Source organism: Rhinatrema bivittatum, chromosome 14 (assembly GCF_901001135.1).
Source record: "Rhinatrema bivittatum chromosome 14, aRhiBiv1.1, whole genome shotgun sequence".
Lineage (NCBI taxonomy): Eukaryota > Metazoa > Chordata > Amphibia > Gymnophiona > Rhinatrematidae > Rhinatrema > Rhinatrema bivittatum.
Window position 1 is genome coordinate 1,287,256 of NC_042628.1, and position 27,866 is coordinate 1,315,121.

At 44.7% G+C, this 27,866-nt stretch overlaps 1 protein-coding gene across 6 annotated transcripts in view; it reads right to left on the reverse strand.

The window, feature by feature from the left end:
* The window catches only part of TNRC6A (trinucleotide repeat containing adaptor 6A), a 163,525-nt gene that overhangs the window by 91,169 nt on the left and 44,490 nt on the right, over positions 1-27,866 (reverse strand). For 3 of the 6 annotated variants that reach the window (XM_029577637.1, XM_029577634.1, XM_029577636.1), the window contains exons 5-6: positions 19,238-19,501; positions 9,237-9,284 (exon numbers count right to left, since the gene is read on the reverse strand). In XM_029577637.1, the coding sequence (XP_029433497.1) occupies positions 9,237-9,284; positions 19,238-19,501 (312 nt within the window). Of the gene's footprint in view, positions 1-9,236; positions 9,285-17,713; positions 17,827-19,237; positions 19,502-27,866 lie in introns of those variants that run through there. The other 3 variants (XM_029577635.1, XM_029577639.1, XM_029577638.1) reach the window with 2 other exon arrangements.

A 27,866-nucleotide genomic window follows, 5' to 3' on the forward strand; every position in this document is an offset into this window, starting at 1 on the left:
AACTAAGACCGGTTAGCCTGACTTCAGTGCCAGGAAAAATAGTGGAAAGTGTTCTAAACATCAAAATCACAGAACATATAGAAAGACATGGTTTAATGGAACAAAGTCAGCATGGCATTACCCAAGGCAAGTCTTGCTTCACAATTCTGCTTCACTTTTTTGAAGGAGTTAAACATGTGGATAAAGGTGAACAGAAAGATGTAGTATACTTGGATTTTCAGAAGGCGTTTGACAAAGTTCCTCATGAGAGGCTTCTAGGAAAAGTAAAAAGTCATGGGATAGGTGGCGATGTCCTTTCATGGATTGCAAACTGGCTAAAAGACAGGAAACAGAGAGTAGGATTTAATGGACAATTTTCTCAGTGGAAGGGAGTGGGCAGTGGAGTGCCTCATGGATCTGTATTGGGACCCTTACTTTTCAATATATTTATAAATGATCTGGAAAGGAATACGACGAGTGAGATAATCACATTTGCAGATGATACAAAATTGTTCAGAGTAGTTAAATCACAAGCAGATTGTGATAAATTGCAGGAAGACCTTGTGAGACTGGAAAATTGGGCATCAAAATGGCAGATGAAATTTAATGTGGATAAGTGCAAGGTGATGCATATAAGGAAAAGTAACCCATGCTATAGTTATGTTAGGTTCCATATTAGGTGCTACAACCCAAGAAAGAGATCTAGGCGTCATAGTGGATAACACATTGAAATCGTCGGTGCAGTGTGCTGCGGCAGTCAAAAAAGCAAACAGAATGTTGGGAATTATTAGAAAGGGAATGGTGAATAAAACAGAAAATGTCATAATGCCTCTGTATCACTCCATGGTGAGACCACACCTTGAATACTGTGTACAATTCTGGTCGCCGCATCTCAAAAAAGATATAATTGCGATGGAGAAGGTACAGAGAAGGGCTACCAAAATGATAAGGGAATGGAACAGCTCCCCTAAGCGAAAAGACTAAAGACGTTAGGACTTTCAGCTTGGAGAAGAGACTGCTAAGGGGGGATATGATAGAGGTGTTTAAAATCATGAGAGGTCTAGAACGGGTAGATGTGAATCGGTTATTTACTCTTTCGGAAAATAGAAAGACTAGGGGGCACTCCATGAAGTTAGCATGTGGCACATTTAAAACTAATCAGAGGAAGTTCTTTTTTACTCAACGCACAATTAAACTCTGGAATTTGTTGCCAGAGGATGTGGTTAGTGCAGTTAGTATAGCTGTGTTTAAGAAAGGATTGGATAAGTTCTTGGAGAAGAAGTCCATTACCTGCTATTAATTAAGTTGACTTAGAAAATAGCCACTACTATTACTAGCAACGGTAACATGGAATAGACTTAGTTTTTGCGTACTTGCCAGGTTCTTATGCCCTGGATTGGCCACTGTTGGAAACAGGATGCTGGGCTTGATGGACCCTTGGTCTGACCCAGTATGGCATGTTCTTATGTAAGCAGATAGTGATAAATTGCAAGGCCATCTTGCGAGACTGGAAGATTGTGCATCCAAATGATAGATAAAATGTAATGTGGACAAGTACAAGGTGATGCATATATAGGGAAAAATAGCCCATGCAGTGTTACACGATGTTAGGTTTCATATTAGGAGATACCACCCAGGAAAAAGATTTAGCATCATAATGGACAATACATTTAAATTGTTGGCTCAGTGTGCTGCAGGAGTTAAAAAACAAACAATATAGAAATTATTGGGAAGGGAATGGTGAATAAAAAGGAGGATGTCATAATGACTATCACGCCATGGTGACACCGCACCTTCAGCACTGTGTGCAATTCTAGGTGTGATGGGCAGGTTTCATGAGGACTAACGTCCTGCTGTCTTTGGAGAACAGCTGTTACAGTTAAGCAACTCTGCTTTCTCCAAGGACAAGCAAGATAATATTCCTCACACATGGGTGAATCCCCAGCTACAGGCTGCTTCTTAACACAAAAGGGGACCAACAGACACCTAACCAGGTGCCAACAGGCACAACACACCTGTACTGATGGTTACAGAAAGGGAGACAAACTGAACCCAAACAGGCCCTAGTTTGGGAGAGTTGGGTTCTACACCTCAAACAGGTTCCTGAAGACACACTGTCTGAACCTACTGTTGCGTTGGCCATCCCTATCCATACAGTAATGGGATGTGAATGTATGGCGAGAGCTCCACGGGAACTGCTTGTAAGTGGGCCACCAATGCTGCCATGGCTCTGACAGAATGAGCCTTGACATGACCCTGAAGATGCAGTAGGGGGATTCTGAAAGTTGACTGGAGATGGCTGGGGCTTGGGAGCTCTCTGCTGCCTGGGACAGACAGAGGAGCTCTGATGGTGTTGACAGGAACAAGGAGGCAGAGTATAGTACTTCCTTTGGTAAAAGAAAGACTTCCTTGCCCCTGGCCTCAACAGCCTCCTGGAGGAGGACGGATCTGGAGTATTAGAGAGTTACTGGAGGGTTTCATGACAGTCCCAGAGTTGGGCCATAGGATCCCTCACCCTATCTCTGAAGAGATTCTATCCAGTACACGGAATGTCAGCGAGTTGTTCCTGTACCTCTGGATGGAGATCCGTGGCCCGCAGCCATGCCATTCTGCACGCACGGATTGCTGCTGTAGACCCCCTCGATGCTGTCTCGAAAACATCGTAAGTCATACAGACCTTGTATTTCCCACATTCCAGACCCTTGCACACCAGCGACATGAGGGTGTCTTGCTGCTGTTAAGGTAGCTGCTCATCCACTTCCTACACCTGCTTCCAGATGTCCGATTAGTATTGGCTCACATAGAGCTGGTAGGCAGCCATGCAGGCATTAAGTATAACACCTTGGAACACCTCCCTCACAAGAGCGTCCATCCCTCTGTGGTCCTTCCACAGGGGTGCCGAGGAATGGGTCTGAGAGTGCTTGGCCCTCTTGAGGGCAGATTCAACCACCACCGACTGGTGAGGCAGCTTATGCTTATCGAATCCAGCTGCCTTCTGGACAAGGTAAACCCCATCCGCCTTCTTATTAATGGGGGCCACTGTGAGTTGGTGTTCCCAAAGCCTCAGCAGCAACTCTTTAATGATTTTGTGTAATTGGATTGCCATGATTTCCTTAGGAGGCTCCACAAACTGGAGAATCTCAAGCATTTTGTGCCTGGCATCCTCCTCCTTCAAAAGCTGCAATGGAATGGCCTCTGCCATCACCCTCACAAAACCGCAACGGTTAAGTCCTCAAGCGGAGAGTTCCTTCCCTCATCCGGAGGAGAAGGGTCGGATGGGAGAATATCCGAATCCTTGTTGGACTCCGTCTGAATATCCCCCCACGGGTCATAGGGCTCCTCATCCTCACTGTATACCACAGGGGATGGAGCCCTAGGTGCTCGGCCTACATCCAGAGGTGCAGGCACTGATGGAACTGGATGGGAAACTATAGGCCTCAGCGTCTCCACCGGCCTTGGCAGAGTTTCCTCCTCGGAGGAACAGGTGATGACCACCATATCGGTCAAGGAAGGCCTCTGTGCCCTGCTAGGCACCAATGCCATCCCAGGAACTGACACTAGCTGGGTCGGTAATGCACCGATAAGCACCTTGAGCTTCTCCAGAAGCGCTACAAGAACAGTCCATATCGGCCCCAGTGCAGTCGGTGCCACAGACTGAAGCCCTGCCATGCCCGCTCCACTGCGAACTGGACTTGACACTCCAGGTCCTCCTCGAACATTGCCGATGCCAACACAGACAGAGGAAGGAGGGGTGGCCAGATCTTCCTCGGACCCATGAGTGAGATCGGCGACTGGCACTAGGACCGGTGGAGACCATCGTGGACCCCTGGCATCAATGGAAGGTGGGCGTCCTCGCCACAGGATCGCTTCGGGGACATCGCAGCAAAAGCTGGTGCATCCCCATGCCTGGCACCATGCATCAACGGGGACCAATGCCAATGCTTCTTAGGCTTCTCTCGATGCTCGGCGTGGTCATTCCCTAGTGCTGATGTCAAGTACGATGAACCCGGCATCCTCGGTCCAGAGGAGATCAACAACAGTCGGTCTGCGGTGCCCCTATCCACAGGTGATCTCAAAAGAACGGACGGTCCCACTGATGTTGATGATGAGGTGTCCATCAGTGCGGCTCAAAGGTCCTTCGATGCCAATGCCGCCGATGCCTCGGGACTTCTTCAACCCGAAGAGCTGATTCATTTTGTCGCGTCAAAGCAGAAATCCCTTTCAGGGTCATCTGAACACACAAGCAGCAACCTCGGATGTAATGAAGTGCCCCCAGGCAGAGGATGCAGACTTCATGAGGATTGGTGATCGATATGGTCCTCGGGCACTGGGGGCACAGACAAAAACCCAAACGTGGCCATGACGGGCGAAACAAAAGGGAAGAAGGATGGAACAATGGCGGTAGACATCAATGGCCTCCGGGCACCAAGACGCCGCCACCACGGGGGAGAACCAACCTTGAAAAAGAACTTACCCAAAACGCTGAAAACCCTGACTGGGGACACTATGAGGTGGCACCAAGAGGGACCCGGTGATGGACCAAAGAAAAGGATTGCAAAAACCGCAAAAAACCCCAAAGTTTTCCAGAAGGCAAAAAGACAAGTTTTTAGAGCTCGCTCAAAACGTGAGGCTCACAGTTGCAGGAAAAAAGGGAGACTGAAAAGGGATCCCACGTGGATACGTGGTATAGGGCATGCTTAGAGTACCTAGTCAAAGTTTCTAGAAACCGACATAAGTTTTCCATATCAGGATGCAAACGATGTCACCCATGTATGAGGACTGCCATCATGCTTGTCCTCGGAAAAACTATTAATCAAGGTGACAAAGTGAGCAAGTTTTAAAAGCTGCCTGTATACACCCATACATGCAACTGCGTGCACAAATGAAAAGTTTCCAAAACGGGCAGGGTGTGGGCGATGCGGGATTTTAACATGAAATTTGCACTAAATACTTATGTGCACTGGCGCACACCAGGGTCTCCTGCCATGTAATTTTACTTCAGCTATGGATGACATGTAAGTTATAAAAGAAAAAAATCTAGGCAGATCAGTGGGGTTTTAAAGATTGGGGCTAACACGGAGGAAGGGAGGTTATTAAACTATGGGGTTTTTAAAGTCCTATCCCTTAAGTGAGCAAACTGGGAAAACTGGCAATGGCATCAGCGTGTATGCCTTTTAAAATCCCCCAGTTACACGGCAGAAGTGGCATTTGCGTACACAGATGCGTCTCCACAAAACTGTGTGTATGTTATAAAATAGGCACAGGTCAATGAACGCACGCAGATGTGCACCTGCACGTCATTTTGAAAGTTATTGTCCCTGGGAATAGCCACTGCTTATTACCAGCAATAGTAGCAGGAGATCTCTTTAATGTTTGGGTACTTGCCAGGTACTTGTATCCTGGATGGCCATTGTTAAACAGGATGCTGGGCTTGATGGCCCCGCAAGCTGACCTAAGATGGCAATTTTTTGTGTTCTTATGTTAGTGGCAATGTCAGCTGTGGGTTGGTAATGGAAGAGAAGTCCAAATGTAACAAGGAAAGTAGAGGCAGTGACTACACAGGCAAGGGACTAGTGGCAGATGCATGCTTTGATTCCAAGACCATTGCCATAGAATTGTGACACGCTGGGGGTCTGAATTATGTCTGAGTGTATTGAAAAATATAACTTCTAATATTAGTTCTAAAAATATTAAATTTTAGCATGGTTCATGGGGCTTTTGTCAAAAAGAAAAAATGGTAGTGTATTATTTTCTGTCCCAGAAGAAGTACCATTGTAAACTCGTGTATGGTTCAAGAGTCAGAGGAAAGTTAGAAAAATAAATATAAATGTTTTTGATTAGTAGACATAGTGATCTAGTTTGAAAGGATGTTTAACTGATATCAAACAAAAGACAATATGTTATAGTAATTAGTAGAACTAGCTGCAGTAGCCAGATGTTTTCTACATGGGCTTGAGAATTCATACGCAAACCATAATACAGAAACCCTTAAAATACATATATTGGAATGCCCCACCAGAAGGGGTGATGAAGACAACGGTTAATGAATTCAAAAGTGCATGGGACAAACATTCTGGATCCCTAAAGGCTTGAAGAAAGGGACGGTCTAACATTTTCACATGGTGGTAACCTGCACGGAGCGGCAGTTACTACCCTTAACAGAAGGCATGGAGATAACGTAAATGGAGCGGCAAATACTACCCTTAGCAAAAGCATGAGGTAACCTGCATGGAGTGGCAGTTAGTACCCTTAACATAAGGCTTGGGGTAACCTGGATGCAGTGGCAGTTAGTACCCTTAACATAAGGCTTGGGGTAACCTGGATGCAGTGGCAGTTAGTACCCTTAACATAAGGCTTGGGGTAACCTGCATGCAGTGGCAGTTAGTACCCTTAACATAAGGCTTGGGGTAACCTGCATGCAGTGGCAGTTAGTACCCTTAACATAAGGCTTGGGGTAACCTGGATGCAGTGGCAGTTACTACCCTTAACATAAGGCTTGGGGGTAACCTGGATGCAGTGGCAGTTAGTACCCTTAACATAAGGCTTGGGGTAACCTGCATGGAGTGGCAGTTAGTACCCTTAACATAAGGCTTGGGGTAACCTGCATGGAGTGGCAGTTAGTACCCTTAACATAAGGCTTGGGGTAACCTGGATGCAGTGGCAGTTAGTACCCTTAACATAAGGCTTGGGGGTAACCTGGATGCAGTGGCAGTTAGTACCCTTAACATAAGGCTTGGGGTAACCTGCATGGAGTGGCAGTTAGTACCCTTAACATAAGGCTTGGGGTAACCTGCATGGAGTGGCAGTTAGTACCCTTAACATAAGGCTTGGGGTAACCTGCATGCAGTGGCAGTTAGTACCCTTAACATAAGGCTTGGGGTAACCTGCATGCAGTGGCAGTTAGTACCCTTAACATAAGGCTTGGGGTAACCTGGATGCAGTGGCAGTTAGTACCCTTAACATAAGGCTTGGGGTAACCTGGATGCAGTGGCAGTTAGTACCCTTAACATAAGGCTTGGGGTAACCTGCATGCAGTGGCAGTTAGTACCCTTAACATAAGGCTTGGGGTAACCTGCATGCAGTGGCAGTTAGTACCCTTAACATAAGGCTTGGGGTAACCTGCATGCAGTGGCAGTTAGTACCCTTAACATAAGGCTTGGGGTAACCTGCATGCAGTGGCAGTTAGTACCCTTAACATAAGGCTTGGGGTAACCTGGATGCAGTGGCAGTTAGTACCCTTAACATAAGGCTTGGGGTAACCTGGATGCAGTGGCAGTTAGTACCCTTAACATAAGGCTTGGGGTAACCTGGATGCAGTGGCAGTTAGTACCCTTAACATAAGGCTTGGGGTAACCTGCATGCAGTGGCAGTTACTACCCTTAACATAAGGCTTGGGGTAACCTGCATGCAGTGGCAGTTACTACCCTTAACATAAGGCTTGGGGGTAACCTGGATGCAGTGGCAGTTACTACCCTTAACATAAGGCTTGGGGTAACCTGCATGCAGTGGCAGTTAGTACCCTTAACATAAGGCTTGGGGTAACCTGCATGCAGTGGCAGTTAGTACCCTTAATATAAGGCTTGGGGTAACCTGCATGCAGTGGCAGTTAGTACCCTTAACATAAGGCTTGGGGTAACCTGCATGCAGTGGCAGTTAGTACCCTTAACATAAGGCTTGGGGTAACCTGCATGGAGTGGCAGTTAGTACCCTTAACATAAGGCTTGGGGTAACCTGGATGCAGTGGCAGTTAGTACCCTTAACATAAGGCTTGGGGTAACCTGGATGCAGTGGCAGTTAGTACCCTTAACATAAGGCTTGGGGTAACCTGCATGCAGTGGCAGTTACTACCCTTAACATAAGGCTTGGGGGTAACCTGGATGCAGTGGCAGTTACTACCCTTAACATAAGGCTTGGGGTAACCTGCATGCAGTGGCAGTTAGTACCCTTAATATAAGGCTTGGGGTAACCTGCATGCAGTGGCAGTTAGTACCCTTAACATAAGGCTTGGGGTAACCTGCATGCAGTGGCAGTTAGTACCCTTAACATAAGGCTTGGGGTAACCTGCATGCAGTGGCAGTTAGTACCCTTAACATAAGGCTTGGGGTAACCTGGATGCAGTGGCAGTTAGTACCCTTAACATAAGGCTTGGGGTAACCTGCATGGAGTGGCAATTAGTACCCTTAACATAAGGCTTGGGGTAACCTGCATGCAGTGGCAGTTAGTACCCTTAACATAAGGCTTGGGGTAACCTGCATGCAGTCGCAGTTAGTACCCTTAACATAAGGCTTGGGGTAACCTGCATGCAGTGGCAGTTAGTACCCTTAACATAAGGCTTGGGGTAACCTGCATGCAGTCGCAGTTACTACCATAAAAAAATTTTTGGGCAGACTAGATGGATCATTTGGTCTTTATCTTCCGTCATTATGATGTTACATCATGCTCAACACTCATGCCCTCGGAATAAGGCATGCTGGAGAGTTTGCACCATTCCCCATTTGATACATTACTGCTATTGTATTATTTTTATTTAAAATGTATTAAATCACTTACGTGTAAGCACTAAGTGATATACAATTAAAACATTCATAACAGAAATAGCACAGGAAGACTTCAATAAAATTATCAAAACATGCAAGTTTTCAAATATTTAAGTTTTGTACTCTGACCTCCTCCAGAGGACATCCCATTTCTGGTTCCCCAGTGCACACTTTGGGAGTTAACAGCCCCTGCCTTTTGTATAGATTTCCTACTGCACTCCTAGTTAGATTGTAATTTAGGCAGGGGCTTTGCAGTTATACAGATCATGTAGGACTGACTGGGTTGTGTAGATGGACAGTACCATATAAATGAAGGTCATGTCCAGGACAGAACACCAATAGTACACCTATGAATAACCATCCCAAAATGCCTGATTGTTTAATTCCATACCTTAGGATTTAGTCTCTGTACTAACCTTGGAACAGCCAGACCTCTGCTCACTACCAAAGATTAATCATTTTTATACTGCTGTACACATACGAGACAATCCCAATTCAGACCATGAAGGACTTACACAAACTTCAATGCTATGGCAAAAGCAACACAACCTAATTCTGATATACCAGTTCTATGTAAATTGTCTAAAACTGAATATAAAGACATATACAATCACTGTAATCTTTCAAGCACATGTGACAAGAAAGTAACACACGGAGTCCTTGTGCAAAAAAACAAGGACAAGAAAACTGGTGCAAATCCATGAGAGTTAGAGAAATCACCTGACTGGTTAGAGGCGTGGCTGACCAAATCTCGAATGGGAGGCATGCCTACGAGAAAGGGAGAACACAGGTTATCTATCCACAAACACTCACCATCTTTCCAGAAATGTTCTTTTACTAAAAATGCTTTGTAATAGGAAACAAAGTGGGTCCTTTATCTTGGAAAATATATTCTTGGACTGACAAGCTTTGCCAATCAAATATGGTGGAAGGAAGAAAGTTTCAGACAATCTTAACAGAACCCTTAAATAAGCACATTAACCATAAAACAAGTTTGCCTATCAAACAGTATTCTCCATATATAGCAGGATGAATTAGCCATGACATGTGGGGCAATTTCATCTGGCGGCATCGAACGGACCTCTCTCTCTCTTAGCTAGTAAAGCTTTAACTCTACTGAGCATGTGCGGGAATTCCCACTCTGGCATTGCTTGAGTCCCCTCCGATTTTACAGCTAAGTTTAGCTAGGTAGTTGGCTCTCCAGGGAAAGGAAGAAAAATATTTTTCTTTTTTTGTAGCACTAAGAAGTCCTGTTGGGGGGTTGCTGAGGCAGCAAGGCAAAAAGGCTAAAGGAAACAGTTAAGATTTTCACAGAAAAACAGAGATACAGTTATACAGATGGATGAAAAAAACCAAAAACAAAACAAAGGGGCTGATGCAGTAAAACGCATGCTGAAAACGGCGGTAGTATTGAGCGTGTGTTAGCCTTAATGTGTGCGCAGCCACATCCTCTGGGTCAGTGTTTCCCAACCCTCTCCTGGAGGCACACCTAACCAGTCAGGTTTTCAGAATATCCATAATGAATATGCATGAGAGAGATTTGCATACATTGGAGACCCAGGGTATGCAAATCAATCTCATGCATATTTATTGCGGCAATCCTGAAAACCTGACCTGCTAGGTGTGCCTCCAGGAGAGGGTTGGGAAACACTGCTCTGGGTGCCCGATGCAATTTTTAAATGAGAAGCAGCGTTAAGAGCAGCAGACTAAAGGAAAACTGGGCATCTGCAGTGCTCAATATTTTATTGCATGAAGGGCCCAATTGCAACAGCCGCTCAATAAGAACATCCATTTTCATTGTTTCTTTTTTTGTTATAATTCACTTCAGCAACCTCAGCAAAATATTAGGCACCCCTTGTTATAGACATCTAAATCATGTGGCCATAAGAAAAGTGAATTTCTCGTAAGTCAAACTATACAATTCTTCTTCTTCACCAAAACCAGTAAATTAAAGTGCCTCAATGATACTAAGGACTATACTATCGCAACAATGAGAACCTATTTTTTTTTTTAATGTTTTTCATGAGCCCTAGACTGCAAGTTGCTTTTACTCCACCTCCGAAGCTGGAGTTAAATTTGCACCTTAAAAAGTGTGCATTGGGCGCCCAGCACTTTACTGCTTCATAAAGTAGTATCTAACGTCCTTATCTAGATGCAATTTACACCTGATGGATAGGCTAATCTCCTTATTGCACTGGGCACTAGTCTAGCGTGCGCCCAACCACACGTAAACCCATACGCTAGGCTGAGGGCACTTTATTGCATCGGACCCTAATGGGAATCACAAGGCAACACTGGAGCGGAAATTCCTATACATGCTTAGTCAAGCTAAAACTCTACAGGTCCGTTCAGTATCACCCAGGACATCGCCCCATGTCATAGCTAATTCAGCACTGCTTGTCGATGGAGAACTGTTTTCATTCAAGTCCAAAAAAATATACAAACACAAAAAAGCCTGCTAACCACTATTTCAAGCGTTCTCAGAACAAACTTTTGTGGTTTCTGAGTACGATCACTAGCTTTTGTGGTGGCCATTCACACTTAAAAACTTTTCTTATAACACGCTATTTCACTTTAGCCAACTTTTTTTTATTACTATTATTCTTCATATGTAGAGACCACAAAAGTCTACTGGAGAGCAAATGTGAGAAATGCAGTATTACTGGGTAGGTGTTGTACAAAGTTGCTTACCTGCAACCCTGAAGACAACAGTTCACCAATCACACATATGGGCTACATAACCACGCTCAGCACAGAGTAGAGTTTTCTGGAAAGGCTTACAAATGTGCAGTACTTCCCTCAGCTCCCCCCCAGTTCTACATAATATTTCTGGCTGAGAAGAGAACGCCTCCAAAGGGGAGGAATGACGGTTTGTGTGACGGGTGAACTACTGTCTTCAGAGATTACCGTGTTACAGATACGCAACTTTGCATTATCTGAACACAAGCACTTCACCATGACAACACAAAGGAACTTCCTTGTTAAGGGCTGTTTTCAATTTAAAAAAAAAAAAAGGGTAGGGGGACAAGCTACCAATGGGTGGGAAGTGATTTTGTTGGTAAAAATCCTTTTCTATTTTGTCGTCAGTTTATTTAAACAGGGCAAGCTTGAAATTATAAAATCAGTCCTATGCAGAATGGAGTTGGACTCTACCCCTCAAAAAGGCTCCATATAGAAAAGTGCAAACCTACCACCATGCACAGAGGCAATAAACAAGAATGTACTGGGATTGTGTGCACTGATCGCCACATCGCAGCCTTGCAAATCCCAGTACTCCCAAGGCCTTTACACACCCTTCTAAAGCCAGGCAATCTGTTATCCAATTAGAAATGATTTCCATACTATTAGGGTTAAAAGAAACAAAAGCTGGGTGGACTTTCTATGGGCTTTAGCTCTTTCCAAGAAGCTGGTGACAGCTTTCTTGCAATTCAGGGAATTAACAGCCTTTCACCTTTATGACTATGTAGCCTAGATAAAAGAAATTGTAAGGATGATTAAGATGGAAATCCAAAACTAGCATAGGCAGTAACTTGGAATGTGTGCAGAGTACCAGTACCAGTATATGGGGGATAAGAAATTCGACTTGCCAGTTCAGGTACAAACTCACATGAATTCAGAAGGCTGTGGATCAACATTAACCAAAGTGGTTTCTGGCATGCTTTTTATTTCATATAACAAGAGTAAGAAATGAGTAAAGAATGAGCCACAGCCACCAGAGACAGGAGAGAAAATAGTCATCATGTAAGCCTGCCCTGCTCCTTCTCCCACTCGTGAGACTGAAGTCCACTATTATCAGAGCCTGGGGACATCAGACATAGCATCAGCTCTCAGTGCCATTTAAAAAAAAAAAATCATAGGTCATCCAGACCAGATTCCTCACTATTCTCCTTCAGTTGATGAGACTCTGTTTCTCTTGAGGAAGTAACCTGGTGAATTTCTTGGCCCATTTGAGGACTATATCCAAGTAGCGCATCATGAACATTTAATAATGCATTTAGTATTCTGTTAATACTTCTTCCCAAAAAGGTCCAGAATCTGAGAGACAAGATCATGGGGTACCAAGGCATAGGTCAACGATTTCTATTCAACTCCTCCACACAGATGGTGCCAAGATAGGACCTTTGTCAGCACACAGAGGACTCCTTGACATGCCAAGAGCTGAGATGCTTAATGCGGAGACCATGACATGTTCAGCGCTTTTTCTCTCCTAAAAGAGCCAATAAAAATAAAGGTGTTGGTCTTGAAGGAGACTGCCTCCGAGATTTGTGGAGGATGTCCAAAGATGAAGGTTCTGAAGACAAGAAGTGTTTTCTGTGCCTAGGAGAAGGAGCTCACATCCAGATGCCAATGCTTTGAATGGTGCACGACTTTCTTAATCTCCTTGCTCTCAAAGTTGTGCATCAAAAGAGATGTAGCAATGCTTTGGAATCTCTGCTTGATACAGACCCTATACAGTACCATGCTGTAATGCTCAGAGTGTCTCTCAGCTCAGGCAGGAAGAGTGACATCTCTGTGGCCTCTCCTCTGACCAAGGAGCCAAACAGGTTGATGGCCTCTTCAGCATGGCTCTACGGTTCTCAATACGAGCCTTCAACACCAGCTTCAATAAATTGGACTTTTATTCACCAGCAAGGAAGGTAACACACCTGACCCTTCCAGGCCCAAAGTGCTCTGGATGACAACCTTAAGCAAATGCCACTGTTCAAGTCATTGTAGCCTTGTCCCAGACTCTTGTAGAGAACCTTGTGATGATCAATGATTGACATCTTCTGTTCGTACTTATATCAGACCTTGAAATCACTTGCATTATTTTTGGACATGAGAAGTAAAACTGACAAAACCAAATCAAAGAAATGTTCCTCTAATAAAAGATGGACCAGGACCAGCCCTGCTAAGTGACAATGCTAGGACCTGGATTGGATTCCCAGGTCAGATCTTCCAGGATGCTGCAGATGCAGGGTTCACCATGCCTGAGTGACCAATTTAAAACCCATGATTGCTATTTCACCAATAACTATAATGAATGAGCTGGGAACAGATATAAAATAGGGGAAAAAAACCCAGAGTTGTTGTGAATAAAGACTAATGGTTACTCCTGGGGGAATTCTGCACAAAAAAAAAATTTAAACCGTCTGCACACAAAAACTTTAAATTCTGCATATCTTATATTGGTCAAAATAATATATACGACCGTCTTTAAGAAATTAATGTAAAATGTAATACAGAAAAAAAGTTATTGAAGTTACAGAATTTTAAATATTTTGAGCAGAATCTCTCTAGAAGTTCAGTGTAATTGTCCCTTCCACTTTCTCCCTACTCCCCTGGCCAGTCTCCTTTCACTTGCCCTCTCAGGTCCCGACTCCTCCAACTGCCACTGTCCCTCCCCTCTAGGCTCAATCCCTTCCACTCTATCTCCACTTCTAGAGTATGACCACTCTGTAAATACTGCCCCTCACACAGGCTTCCTCTGTCTCTCTCACACACAGGCTCCCTCTCTCTAGTGCACATACACACCCCTTCATGCAGGCTCCCTCTCTCTCTCATGCACACACCCCCTCATACAGACTCCCCCCTCTCTCTCTTGCACACACACCCTCATACACCCTTCACAAAGGTACTCCTTCTTACACATGCACACACACAGGCTCCCTCTCTCACAAACAAGCAAGCACTCTCACATACAATCCCTTTTCCACATATACCAGCACCCAATCTCTCACACATATACACACTTCTTCACAATCTTCTCACATAGGCTCCCTCTCTCTGGCACCCACACCCACGCACCCTCACACATGCTCTCTCTCTCTCTCACCTCCCCAGGCTCGCAAGTCTTACACACAGACACACACACACTCTCACCGGGGCCTTCTTCCTGTTTGCCGCGAGCGGGACTACCTCCACTTGTAGCACGCTGGGGCCTGTTCCATCTTCACCATGAGCGGAAGCCGTCCCACTCGCGACAAAGATGAAGCAGGCCTAGGCATGCCGTGAGTGGAACGGCCTCGGCTCACATCATGCCAGGGCCTGCCGAATTCTGCGCAGGAGGGGAATTCTGCACTTCTCAGTAGAAAAGCTGAAAAGGGATGGCCTCCGCCATCACCCTCACAAACCCTGCAAAGGTTTAGTCCTCAGGCGGAGACTTCCTTTGCTCATCTGGAGGAGAAGAGCCTGATAGGAGACCATCAGAGTCCTCAGAGGAGGAATCAGATGGATCCTGCCCCCAGGGTTCATAAGGACCATCATCCTCACTGTTTGGTACAGGGGATGAGGCCCTAGGTGCTCAGCCCATGTCCAGAGGTGCAGGCACTGGTAATATTGAATGGGAGGCTGCAGGCCTCTGCATCTCTGCTGGTCTTGGTGGAGCTTTCTCCTAAAAGGAACTGCTAATGACCACCGTATCAGTAGGGGGAGGCCTCTGTGCCCCGCAGGGCACTGATTCTGCCCTGGGAACGGACATCAACTGGGTCGGTAATATACTGAAATGCATACTGAGCTTCTCCAGAAACAGTATAAGGATGGGTGGCACCAGCTCCGCTGCTGTTGATGTCACAGGACCAAAAAGCCCTGCAGCGCCCACTCCACCACCACAAAGTCGAAAGCGATGGTGGTGGGTAATGATGGCCAGCAAGCACTGAGGCACCGCCACCACAGGGGAATCAACTGCGAAAGGAAATTTACCCAAAATGCCGAAAACCTTTACTGGGGACACTACAGAAAGGTACAGACAGGGACCCAGCAACTGATCGAGAAGAAAAAATGTGCAAAAAACACGAAGAAAAAAGCTTTCCACAAGGCAAAAAGCCAAAGTTTTGAGCTCAATCACACCACAAGACTCACAGCTCCATGGAAAAAGAGACGTTTAGAGGGATCCCGCATGGAGGCGTGGTATCGGGCATACTGGATATGCTCTCTGTGCCTAGTCAAAATACTATGAACTTTGACATGTTTTCCGCATTGTGGATCCATCTGTTTATGTCACCCATGTGTGAGTACTACCATCCTACTTGCTTTCGGAGAACCCCTCTTCTCAGAAAGCGTTTCTACATACAGTTCAAGCTTCTCTTACATGCCAAAAAATGCATTTACTCTGCAGCAACTCATCTCCTCTCTCTCTGCCCCCTCCCTCGTGAATTCTGTTCACAGAGCAGGTTGCTCTTATCTGTGCCTTTCTCCTCCACCACCAACTCCCAACTCTATGCTTTCCACTCTGCAGCATTGTATGACTGGAATATGCATCATGCTCCCTCGCTGGCCATATTAACATCCAATTTAAAAACTCACCCGAAGTTGCTTCTACATCTTAAACACTTCTCTATAATAAATATACTCCCCACAGATTTTCATATATGTTTGTCTTGACTAGATTGCAAGATCCATGAAGCAAGGACTCTCTCTTATGTGTATTTGAACTGCACTGCATATGATATACAGCAGTAGTAGTGATGAAGGCCCATCTCCTTCAACTTCTCTCCAAAAAGGTACTCACCTAAAAACAGACATCAGGAAGACACTCCTGCACATCTTTTCTTAAGCCTGATGCCCACAGTTATGCCATAATATGGATGTCAATGGCCATAACAAATGCTTTCTATTTCATCTCAAATGCATGTTATGCCAAATGGACCATGTACTCCTCCCTTTTGCTCATAAGGGTCTGAAATGCCTCGTTTCTCTTAAGAGAGAAACTGAGCGAACTCTGCACTTATCACAGCATTTGCAAGCAGCTAGGAGTACAGCATTCTGATAATTACACTTTCCTATAAAGGTCCACAGCAGCACATGACCTGCTGGGACAAACAAAAGCATCTTAGGCTTTTTGGGTCATTTGAGAGTGGGTTCCATCTGCTATACTCCAATGATGTAGCTGGATCCTATTGAATCCCAGAGCTGCAAGGACATAATTTTTCATGTCTACCTTATTAGCAGGAAACACAGAGTGTGGATGTTGCCAGATCCCCTTCTAGGTGCCCTGTAATAAATAAATGTCCAGAAGCCTCATGTGTGTCTTGTCAATATTTGACTAAATTGTAAGCTTCACACAGCAGGGATAGTGTCTTAAGTGTATCTATGCAGTGTCATGTAAGTCTAGTTACATTTTAGAAATCATTACTAGCAGAAGTGATGGATGGAGGGCATTATCATTAACTCCTTAGATGTACGCACATACTTCATGAGGCCAAATACAGAGGTCCTGGGTTACTCTAAATGCTGTTCTATATACAAAATTAGGAAAAGAAATGTCCAGTGGGGAGCAGGAGCGGAGGAAGGAAACTATTTCCTGCTAATTGCAGAAAGGGTTCTGAAGGAAAAGCAGTCTTCTTCAGCACTATTCTAAACAGACAAGTCACACTTGACGATCTATTCTATAATTGTTGAGATTGAGGATGGTATGGCCTATACAGAGCAAATGCCAATGGCAGAGATTTAACTGAAAACCTTCCAGGGAGCAAGCCAGAGATGGTCAACAGCACTGGTCCTTATGAGGAGGCTGACTCCACTTTTATTGTGGTTGATTCTAGTGCCACAGGATCAACCCATCATCAACATGCCTAGAAACCTCTCAATATACCTATCGGTAAAATGTTAGATGCTGCAACTCAGCACACCTGGGGCAACAATGAAATGCCTCAAACAGAATCTTTACCCCAACTCAAAAATGTTGCTCGACACTAGATTGAAGTAGGCCTTGTGTAAAGGTGATGCTTGAAGTCTTGTAACTAGTAAAGCTCAACATCGGAACAAAAAGACAGGGGTACAGCCGCTTCAGAAGAGGGGAAATCTCAATCATGTCAAAGCCTTCAGCGTTATGCATCAAAGAGCATGGACATGTCAAGCCTTTGGCTCAAGGCGCAACACTCACCCACTTTGACTCATAAGTTGAATCTTTCAAGAACTTCTGGTTACTTATTTTGGGGAAGAGCGGGATTTATCCAACACCTGGGCCTGTTCTTGGTCCAAGGAGTCAATTCAGCTAAGGACCATGATAACAGGGAATTTAAATAATTAATTAAAAAATAAAAACAAGACCTGGCCAGCAGCACAACCTTGATCAGATCCCTGGGCCTTCACCTTAGACTTCAAAATCAGCTTTAAACTGATCCTAGTTCAGACAGAGAGGTGTAGAGTCTCCTGCTGGGCACAAAGTGCAATCTGCAACATCTTGTCATAGAAACTGCATGAAGAGATGTACTGACCTACACCCAGACACGTGCAGCACTTAGTGGGATTATCCAAGACAGCATCTTCTAGGAGTACTTCAGGCACTTTTTGACACCACTGACTGCTTCTTGGACTTGGTATGGAAAATCTATGATGCAAAATCAAAATGAGAAGAAATTCTCATACGAAAAAGTGAGTCGAGCAGAGAAAAAATTCCCAACCAGGTTGTTAACACAAAGCAGGTGTGTGGTGAACATCTGCTACTTCTCAGCGATGGTGATCAGCGGTGAAGAAAAAAGCACATATAAAAATCCCTTTGAAAACTTAACTAGTGTTCTGCTACGAAAAAAAAAGGAAAGTTTGCTTTAAAAAAAACCCCTAATAGCCAACTTGAAAAAAATACAGAAAAAAAATTGCTGCAGAGGAATATCCTTTTCTGACTATGGAATAAGAAAATAAGTGAGGAGCAGCAGCAGGTCCAGCATTACATAGGAAATCAACGTGCATGCCTAAAAGGCTCTGGAAGGATCCTCCATGTCACATTACGCACATGTCAAGGAAAGCGATGTAGCAAAACATCACATGGTTACTGAAAAACGAGACAGCACAGAAAAACTGAACAAGTAAAAGCAAACTCTCAACTACTTATATATTACAGGTGAGTTTTGAAGTGGTTTTCTCCCTCTATTGCACTATTTTGAAGAGTGATTTTCTCTGATTTGAATATTGTCACCTAGTACATCCCAAATGTAATTAAATGTGGACTATTGCCTCGTTTTGCTGTTTTCCTACTCAAGATTTTTTAGCCATTTATCAAAATTTTTCATTAAAGAACGAACATACCAATTTTAATATAGATTTGTAATGGTATTTTAAATAAACACAAAATAATATCTAACATCTCCAAAAACACCTATTTTAAAAGTATAATCTGCTTCAGAACTAAAAGGAAGCAACTTTGTCCATGGTTTGAAGACACTGCAAACAGCCTAACAGTGACTTTCCTTGCACAAGATGGCCCTGTCTCAGTTTACACACTGCTTGTGCATTTTCCCCAAAGGTGGAAAAAACAGACTTCCAAAAAAGAATAGCGATGCCTGATCTCCCCAATGCTCCTCCTACTTTGTGTCTTCAAGGTATGCCTGCAGCTCCAAATAAACATCAGTGGGTCAAAAGCTATCAGAAGTAAAGGAGTACGCAACAAATATAGATCCTCATTGGTAAGCAGACAGGACAAAGCCAGCAAGCAGTTTGCAGTGCTGACCTGTTGTCATAGTGTGAGAGTGTTCCTATCACTAGGATCAAGGATAGAGAACCTCAGAGGAGGGGAGGGTGTGGGATGGCAGCATTCAGGATACTACTTCTGAATATGCACATGATATCTGCATACAACCAAGGAAGTGTATTCAAATCTCATGTATGTTAATTAGGGATATCCTGAAAGCCAGAGGACTGCAGGTTCCCAACCCCTGTCCTAGACAGACTATTACAAAAAAAAATTAAAATCTACCAAGCAAAGTATGAGAGCAAATGTTTGGAATTAAGATCCCCCTTCTTACCTGATTGTGCCTTGCTGCTGCTCTGTGCCTGTTGACTGGTCACTGTTACAGGACCTGCCCCTGACAGGCCCTGCTGCTGCCCCCGCTCCTGGTGTCGGAATCTCGGTGGGACTTCACGTGGAGGGTAGCGAGGCACGGTCTGCTGCTGACTGGCGCTAGGGACTCGCCTGGCATTATTCGAAGGAGTGCTGGTTGCTGTGGAAATGCCGTTACTACAGCTGGCAGGCAGAGGCTGGCTTACAATGGGCTGGATTTGTTCTGGCACTGGCTCCCCAGCAAAAGGAAAAAAAATAAGACCAGTACTGAATAAAGTGATAAAAATATAAATCTGCAGACTGAAATGTACCTTTAAAAAAATGACTGGATGCAAACACATTACTAATTCAAACTTCATAAAGAAAAGAGCAACTTCTAGATAGTAAGGTGGTCAAACGTCTCTGAATATAAGGACCAAACTACTTGAATCTTCTGACTTTCCCCAAACTTAAATTTTAGAAGTTTTGAAAACAAAAGACAAATAGCAGAAGCCAGTTTTGACCCTTGCCCAGGGGTGAAATGTATCCCTACCACACAGCAACACAGGCAATGACAGCAGAAACAGACCAATTGATCCATACAGTCTGCCCAGTTATTCCTGCCCACATTGAAAAGATACATCCTAGCTGCTAGCGGTAGAACTTGACTACTTGTAGGATATCACTTGTGTGGTGGGGCAAGAGAGTGGAGGGAGGGATGTAAGACTGGGTACTGGGGGGGGGGGGGGAGAGAGACAGTGCAGACCAGGAGGGGCAAAGGTTCAGAGTGAGGCCTTGAGAACAAAGGTGCATAGTGACTGTGTGGGGAGTGAGATGGGGTAAGTCATGACAGAGAGCACTGAAGGGTTGGGAAAGGCTGTTGAAAGAGTGAGAGTGAGAGAGAGGAATGGGAGGGGACTGGTCAAAGAGTGGGGTGGGAAGAAAGGGAGGGCTGGGAAGAGGATGAGTTGGAAAGCTGAATAATGATGTCTCCTGCTCGTGTCACCCATGAATCATTCTAGGGGTCCACGCTCAATCTCCCACAAATTTAACACAATTTTGCACGGATGTTCTCTAGGGTCTCAAACAAAAACGTACTAAATTTTTCACCTGGATCTTCATTGATTGGCGAGCTAGAGGCAGTTGAATGGAGGTCACCTCGGAGTACCATGCTCCGTGCAACCTAAAATGGCCATTTTGCCAGGTGATGCAGCCCAACACCACCTCTCAGAGGCCTGAAATTTTGTGGATTAGTACAAGCCCTGGTAGTAAGTCCCAGTGCAAAGTTTGGAACATAACGTGGGTTTGCCTCCCTTTTTAGGGGCCAGCAAATTATGTGAAAAATATTACAAAAGAAATATAAGGCCTACTTTGAGTCCTTATTGCTCCTGACCTATACTTTGATTCAGGCCTTGACAGGACCAGTAGTCATTGCCCATAGCATATACGTGTAAGATTTGCACTAAGAGGCTTTACAGGCAACTGGAAGCAAAGATACAATTACATAAAAACATGTCACTTTTATGCAAATGTTTGCCAATTTTCAGATGCAAATATCTCTACTGTGTAGTTTTTAAATCTTTTATTTTTTATGTCATTTGAAAGAGCATCTTTTTTCTACAAAAGTCACCCTGTTTCATTTTGGACCCGATCTTGCTTTGGTCAGAATTAAGACCCCCAACAATATGCATCATCTGCATGCATCCTCCGGCAATGAATTCCAGAGTTTAATTATGCATTGAATAAAAAAATATTTCTCCTGTCAAACATATTACCAAGAAACTTCATTGAATGTCCCTAGTCTTTGCAATTTTGAAAGAGTAAACGGATTCGCTTTTAACTATTCCTTGAAATTCATGATGTTATAGACCTCTATTATATCGCCTCACATATCTCTTCACCAAGCTGAAAAGCCCTAACCTCTTTAGCCTTTCTTTATAGGGGATCCATTTCATCCCCTTTATCATTTTGGTCGCCTTTCTCTGTACCTTTTCTAATTCCACTATATCTTTTTTGCGATGCAGTGACCAGCATTGCACACAATACTCAAGGCAGAATCTCAACATGGAGCAATACAGAAGAATGACGACACATTGATTTATTCTCCATTCCTTTTTCTTTTTATTTGCTTTCTTGGCTGCCAACACCACACACTGAGAAGAGGATTTCAATACTTTATCCACGACAACCCCTAGATCCTTTCACTGGGTGGTGACACCCAATGTGGAACCTTGCATTATGTAGCTTTAACTTGAGTTGCTCTTCCCAACATGCATAACTTTCTACTTGTCCACATTAAATTTCATCAGTCATTTGGTTGCCCAGTCTCCTAGTCTCGCAAGGTCCTCTTGCAATTTCTCACAATACTCATGTGGTTTAACAACTCTTGTTCTGTTTCCTAATAGAAAGTGTATTGGTATTTTAGGGCACAGGTGATCAAACTACGGCATATCTCCCTCCCATCCTGCTCTCAGCAATTAGAAACTTTGTAGTCGTAGCTCTTCCACTTCGGTGGCTGTAGTGAAAATTGCAACTACTGGGGTTTCAGATGTGGGGGAGGAGCCTAGTGGCTAGAGTAGCGGGCTACGACCCAGGGAAACCAGGGATGAAATCCCATTGTCGCTCTTTGTGACCATGGGCAAGTCACTTTACCTTCTGTTGCCTCAGGTACAAAAATTAGGTTGTAAGCCCTGTGAGGATAGGGCAATACCTACAGTACTTGAATGAAATCTGCTTTGATATACACATTATTGCAGTCTCTCAGGTAGAAAGGGAAAACAGCAATAATAATAAAACCCGTAGACTCTATGAAAAATAGCCAGCAAGCAGTCGATGACTGGTGGATACCGAGAATGGCACAGTCGGGAATCGACCGCAAAGAAGAAACAAAAAAAAAAAACTTACCATGCCGCCCTGAAGCACCAATGGGGGAAGGGGGACCCAGTGCAGAAAAGTAACGATAAAAGTACTGAGAATAAGATTCTAAAGAGCAGAGCTCCAAAAAGCTGCGAGGCAAAGAGAAAAAGAGAAAAAGAGACTGAAGGGGGTCCCTGCGTGGACACATGCCCAGTGTGCCTAATCAAAGTTCTAGAAACTGACATAAGTTTTCCGTGCTGGGCTCCATCTGATGGTCACCCTTGTGACATCCTGCTTGTCCCTGGAGAAGAAATGAGTCTTTGTGATCGAATTCTCATCTGAAAAAAAAGTTAACAACTTCTGATGAAGGTAAGTATTAAACTGTCACTTTTTTAATTTATTGGTATTGGTGTCTCTGGATTATTTTCCATATATACCTATGTGAGTCCCTCTGTCTTCAATTTTGTGTTAATCTCTGTTAATATTTATCTCTCTCTTGTATAGCTGCTAACTGAGTTAATTCGTGAGTATTTACGTTTATTCTCTGTGATCTGTTGCTTAAGAGGTGATATGGTCTTAATTTTTGAAAGGTCTAGCTAGATTTTGTTGATGGTGGAACTAATACACTTAGCTGTTTGTTTTGCTCTACTGTTAATCTTCGACCCTCCACCGAAGCTCTAGATAACAAGGCTGGCTGTACGGATGTTAGCGATCATAGCTTGAGCCACTGGAGGGGCCCTGTCACCACGGTCCAATTAGGGAGCTTAGTCTCCTTACTTGACTGTGTGCCTAAGCAAGCTTTAAGGAACAAAAGTGTGTTCCTAATTACCCTGACACCAAAAGTATCTTCTGCAAGTGTTCTAGTTGAGTTCACTCAAGCTGTGGTCTAGAAACCTTATTGAACTCTGCTAGCTTAAGTGAGAGAAATAAAATAATTTCCCTCTCGTCTATCTATGCACAGAGAATTGCATCAGTGTCTTCAGTGTGCTTAACAAATGCACACTTTCACACGCTGAGGGATTTAGGTAATATAAGGCTGAGTCAGTTTCTATATCCCTCTTGGGATTAGACTATAGATTTAAACACTGCACTTATATCTGGTTTTTTTTCTTAGCATACTCACAGTTCTGAGTGTTAAACTCTGTGCACTATGTTCCAGTGTTTGATTTGTTTCCCTAATATTAGCGTAATATTCTCACACTGGATGGGAAATACTATTGTGAAATACTGCAGTCTTTTTTTTTTTTAATCAGTACAGCTCTTACAGTGGAGTTCTGGTACGCATTTAGCTTACCGGCCACTTAACCTGCAATTTAGGAAAATTGGTCCTTAAACTTGTAGGGAGATATCCCATGTTTTACCACTGAAAGCACCAAATATGAATCATAATAGCCAAGAAATATGCTGACCATTGTACTGACAGGCCAAGACACTGTCACACTGAAAGAGAAGAGACCTTGCCCAGATGAGAACTTTACACTGAAGGATACTTTATCAAGATCTGCCTGTTTGTATGCTCCTGTATAAATAAAAAGAAGGCAGAGGGACAATGCAGCAGCTAAGCTCCTAAGCCGAAGTTGAGGACCAACCAAGGCAAGTCCAGAGGTCAGAAGGACCCCCACCCTTGGAAGAAGGGGAGGCAGTCTGAGACGGTGAAAACACTGACTCTGGCATACAGCTTGGCATATGTGACAGGACCCCCCCCCCCCCCCAACCCCTGAAGTAAAGGAGAGGGGGGAAAGATCAGCAACATGGAAGAACCCCCCAAAAGGGAAAGGGAGAAAAGACCTGCAATGTGGCAAAGACCCTCCACCCACCGGACCAGATATTCAAACCTACGCGCGGGCGTAGATTTGTGCGCGCAACCTGTCGCGCACAAATCTATGCTCGATTTTATAACATGCGCGCGCAGCCGCCCTCATGTTATAAAATCCGGGGTCAGCGCGCACAAGGGAGTGCACACTTGTGCACCTTGCGCGTGCTGAGCCCTAGGGAAGCCCCAATGGCTTTCCCCGTTCCCTCCCCCCCCCCCCCCCACTTTCCCCTCCCTTCCCCTATCTAACCCTCCCCCCAGCCCTACCTAAATCCCCCCTCCACCTTTGTTTTCAATTTTACGTCTGCCTCTGGCAGGCATAACTTGCGCGTGCCGGCTAGCTGCCGGCGCGTGAACCTCTGGCAAGGCCACTGTACCGGAGGCTTTGGTCCCGCCCCCAGACCGCCCTCGGATCGGCGCCATGCCCATGACCCCGCCCCCGGATGGCCCCTTTTTCAAAGCCCCGGGACATAAGCGCGTCCTGGGGCTTGCGCGTGCCGCCGAGCCTATGCAAAATAGGCTCGGCGCATGCAGGGGCAGGTTTTCGGGGTTACGCGCGTAAGTTATGTGCGTAACCCTTTGAAAATCTACCCCACCGTGTTAATTATGCATGAGCTTATGCATATTTATCAGCTGGAAAGTATAAGACAGGGGAGCAAATAAAGACAAGGAGCGACCCTGAAACCAGAGAAGAGACCCCTGAAAAAAAAGGTACCAGAAGAGCGAAAGGGGAGCCCGAAGCAGACCAGCACCCCCTGCTATCGAGGAGGGAGAAAACTAGATATGGCCAGGAGACCGGGAAGAGGAGATGGCTTGCTCAGGTTCAGAGAGTGACATGGAATCTGAAACAGTGAGGGGCGAGACCAAGTCTCAGACAGCCTGGCAAGTACCAGAGCCAGAAACAAGTCTCCTTCCCAGACCGCCTGCCAGCTCTGCCAGTACCAAGCCCAGGAAGCAAGCCTTCTCCCCTGCCCACATTCTCCAGACCTACAGCCAGAGCTGCTTCAGAGGTGAACAGAGGGATATTGCCTGAAGTTGGGACCAAGGTTAAGTAAGATAGCCATAAGTATTAATATATTAAGCAGGCTAAGGTTTATGGCATGTTTGTAACCACCCATGGTACAGAATTTTCTTTAGGGAAACCTGGTGCTTAGTGGCCAGGATATTAGAGACAGGAATAGTTCTCTTCTAAATGCTAAATCCTGCCAAATCTGTAAGTCTATTTCTCAAGAGAACACGTCGTCTTTTTCCTAAATTTAGGGTCAAGTAAAATGGGAGTCTCCTGTAGCATACAGATCCCTGCACCCCTAAACTTGTTTACAGTTTGGAGTTTCCCCCAAGATAGGATAGACCACACCCATCCGTAGAAATGACGTCAAATGCACAATTAGATTTAGTAAAACTAGAAAATGAAGCATTACTGAAGATCACGCAGGTTTTCACTAAGAAAGATGTGCAATTCTGGATCTCTAGTGTAGGTAAGAATTTAAAAGAAACATACCTACAGTTAGGAAATGTTACTAATTACCTGACAACATTGCAATTTTTGGTTAGTGAATCTAAATTAACCCTTAAGACATTAGCTGAAATAGCACTTAAGAGAATTACTGCAAAGTGATAACTCACATCTACAGGCAACAAATCAAGTATTAGAAAAAGACATTAGCCAGCTAAGAACCGAAGTAGTCAGTATTATTAAAAAATGTGCACTGCAAGAAGGAGATTGCAAATTAATGGCAAAACAGAACCAAGAACTAACAGAAAAAATACAAGCTTCTCCAGAAGGGGTACCGGCTCCAGTGCCATCAGAGTCACAGGACCAAAACCCTGCAGCACCCGCTTCACTGCCAGCTGGACTCGAAACTCCAGCTCCTCCTTGAACTTTGCCGATGCCAACATTGACTGGGAGGAAGAAGGGGTGGCCAGATCTTCCTCAGACCCATAAGGGGGATCAGCGGCTAGCACCTGGACCAGTGGAGTCTGTCATGGACCCCAGGTATCAATAAAGGATGGGCGCTCCTCACCACAGGGCCATGCATCAATGGGAACCGGCTTCTTTCTATGCTCAGCCCGATCTTTCCTCAGTGCTGAGGTCAAACATGATGACCCCGGTGTCCTCAGCCCAAGGGAGATAGAAAACAGTTGCTCTTCGGCGCCCCTATCCACTGGCGACCTTGTAGGAACTGATGGTCTTGCCGATGTCGATGGCGTGGTGTCCATCTGTGTGGTTCCGAGGTCCTTCGATGCTGTTGACTCAGACTTCCTTGACCTGAAAAACAGATCCATCTTGTCGAGTCAAAGCAGACATCCCTTTGGGGTCATCTGGGTGCACAAGTGGCAACCCTGGATGTCATGTGATGCCCCCAGGAAGAGGTTGCAAACTTCATGCAGATCAGTAATAGGTCCTTGGGCACTGGGGGCATCGGCGAAAATCTGTGGCCATGACGGGGCAAAACCAAATGGCCAAAGTCGAAAGCGGTAGCGGTGGACGTAGATTGTTGACGCGCACAGAGGCATCACCACCACAGGGGGAATAGACTGTGAAAGGAAATTTACCTGAAACGCCAAAAAACCCTGACTAGGGAAACTACAGGAAGGCACAGAGAGGGCCCTAGTGATGGATCGAAAAAAAAAACGTGAAAGTTTTTCACAAGGCAAAAGCCAAAGTTTTGAGCTCAATCACACTGTGAGGCTCACAGCTCTGCATAAAAAAAACAGAGACTGAAGAGGGAGTCCGCAAGGATGTGTGGTATACGGCATGCTGGGCTCAGCATGCCTAGTCAAAGTTCTAGAAACTAACGCAAGTTTTCTGCATCAGGGTGCCATCTGATGATGTCACCCATGTGTGAGGACTTCCATCCTGCTTGTTCTTGGAGAAACTGCTATTAATCAATAGGGAATAGCCACTGCTTGTTGCCAGCATCAGTAGCACGGGATCTATTTAATGTTTGAGGACTTACCAGATACTTATAACATGGATTGGCCACGGTTGGAAATAGGATGCTGGGCTTGATGGACCCCCAGTTTAAGAACATAAGAACATAAGAAAATGCCATACTGGGTCAGACCAAGGGTCCATCAAGCCCAGCATCCTGTTTCCAACAGTGGCCAATCCAGGCCATAAGAACCTGGCAAGTACCCACAAACTAAGTGTATTCCATGTAACCATTGCTAATGGCAATGGCTATTCTCTAAGTGAACTTAATAGCAGGTAATGGACTTCTCCTCCAAGAACTTATCCAATCCTTTTTTAAACACAGCTATACTAACTGCACGAAACACATTCTCTGGCAACAAATTCCAGAGTTTAATTGTGCGTTGAGTAAAAAAGAACTTTCTCCGATTAGTTTTAAATGTGCCCCATGCTAACTTCATGGAGTGCCCCCTAGTCTTTCTACTATCCGAAAGAGTAAATAACCGATTCACATCTACCCGTTCTAGACCTCTGATGATTTTAAACACCTCTATCATATCCCCCCTCAGTCGTCTCTTCTCCAAGCTGAAAAGTCCTAACCTCTTTAGTCTTTCCTCATAGGGGAGTTGTTCCATTCCCCTTATCATTTTGGTAGCCCTTCTCTGTACCTTCTCCATCGCAATTATATCTTTTTTGAGATGCGGCGACCAAAATTGTACACAGTATTCAAGGTGCGGTCTCACCATGGAGCGATACAGAGGCATTATGACATTTTCCGTTTTATTCATCATTCCTTTTCTAATAATTCCCAACATTCTGTTTGCTTTTTTGACTGCCGCAGCACACTGAACCGACGATTTCAATGTGTTATCCACTATGACACCTAGATCTCTTTCTTGGGTTGTAGCACCTAATATGGAACCCAACATCGTGTAATTATAGCATGGGTTATTTTTCCCTATATGCATCACCTTGCACTTATCCACATTAAATTTCATCTGCCATTTGGATGCCCAATTTTCCAGTCTCACA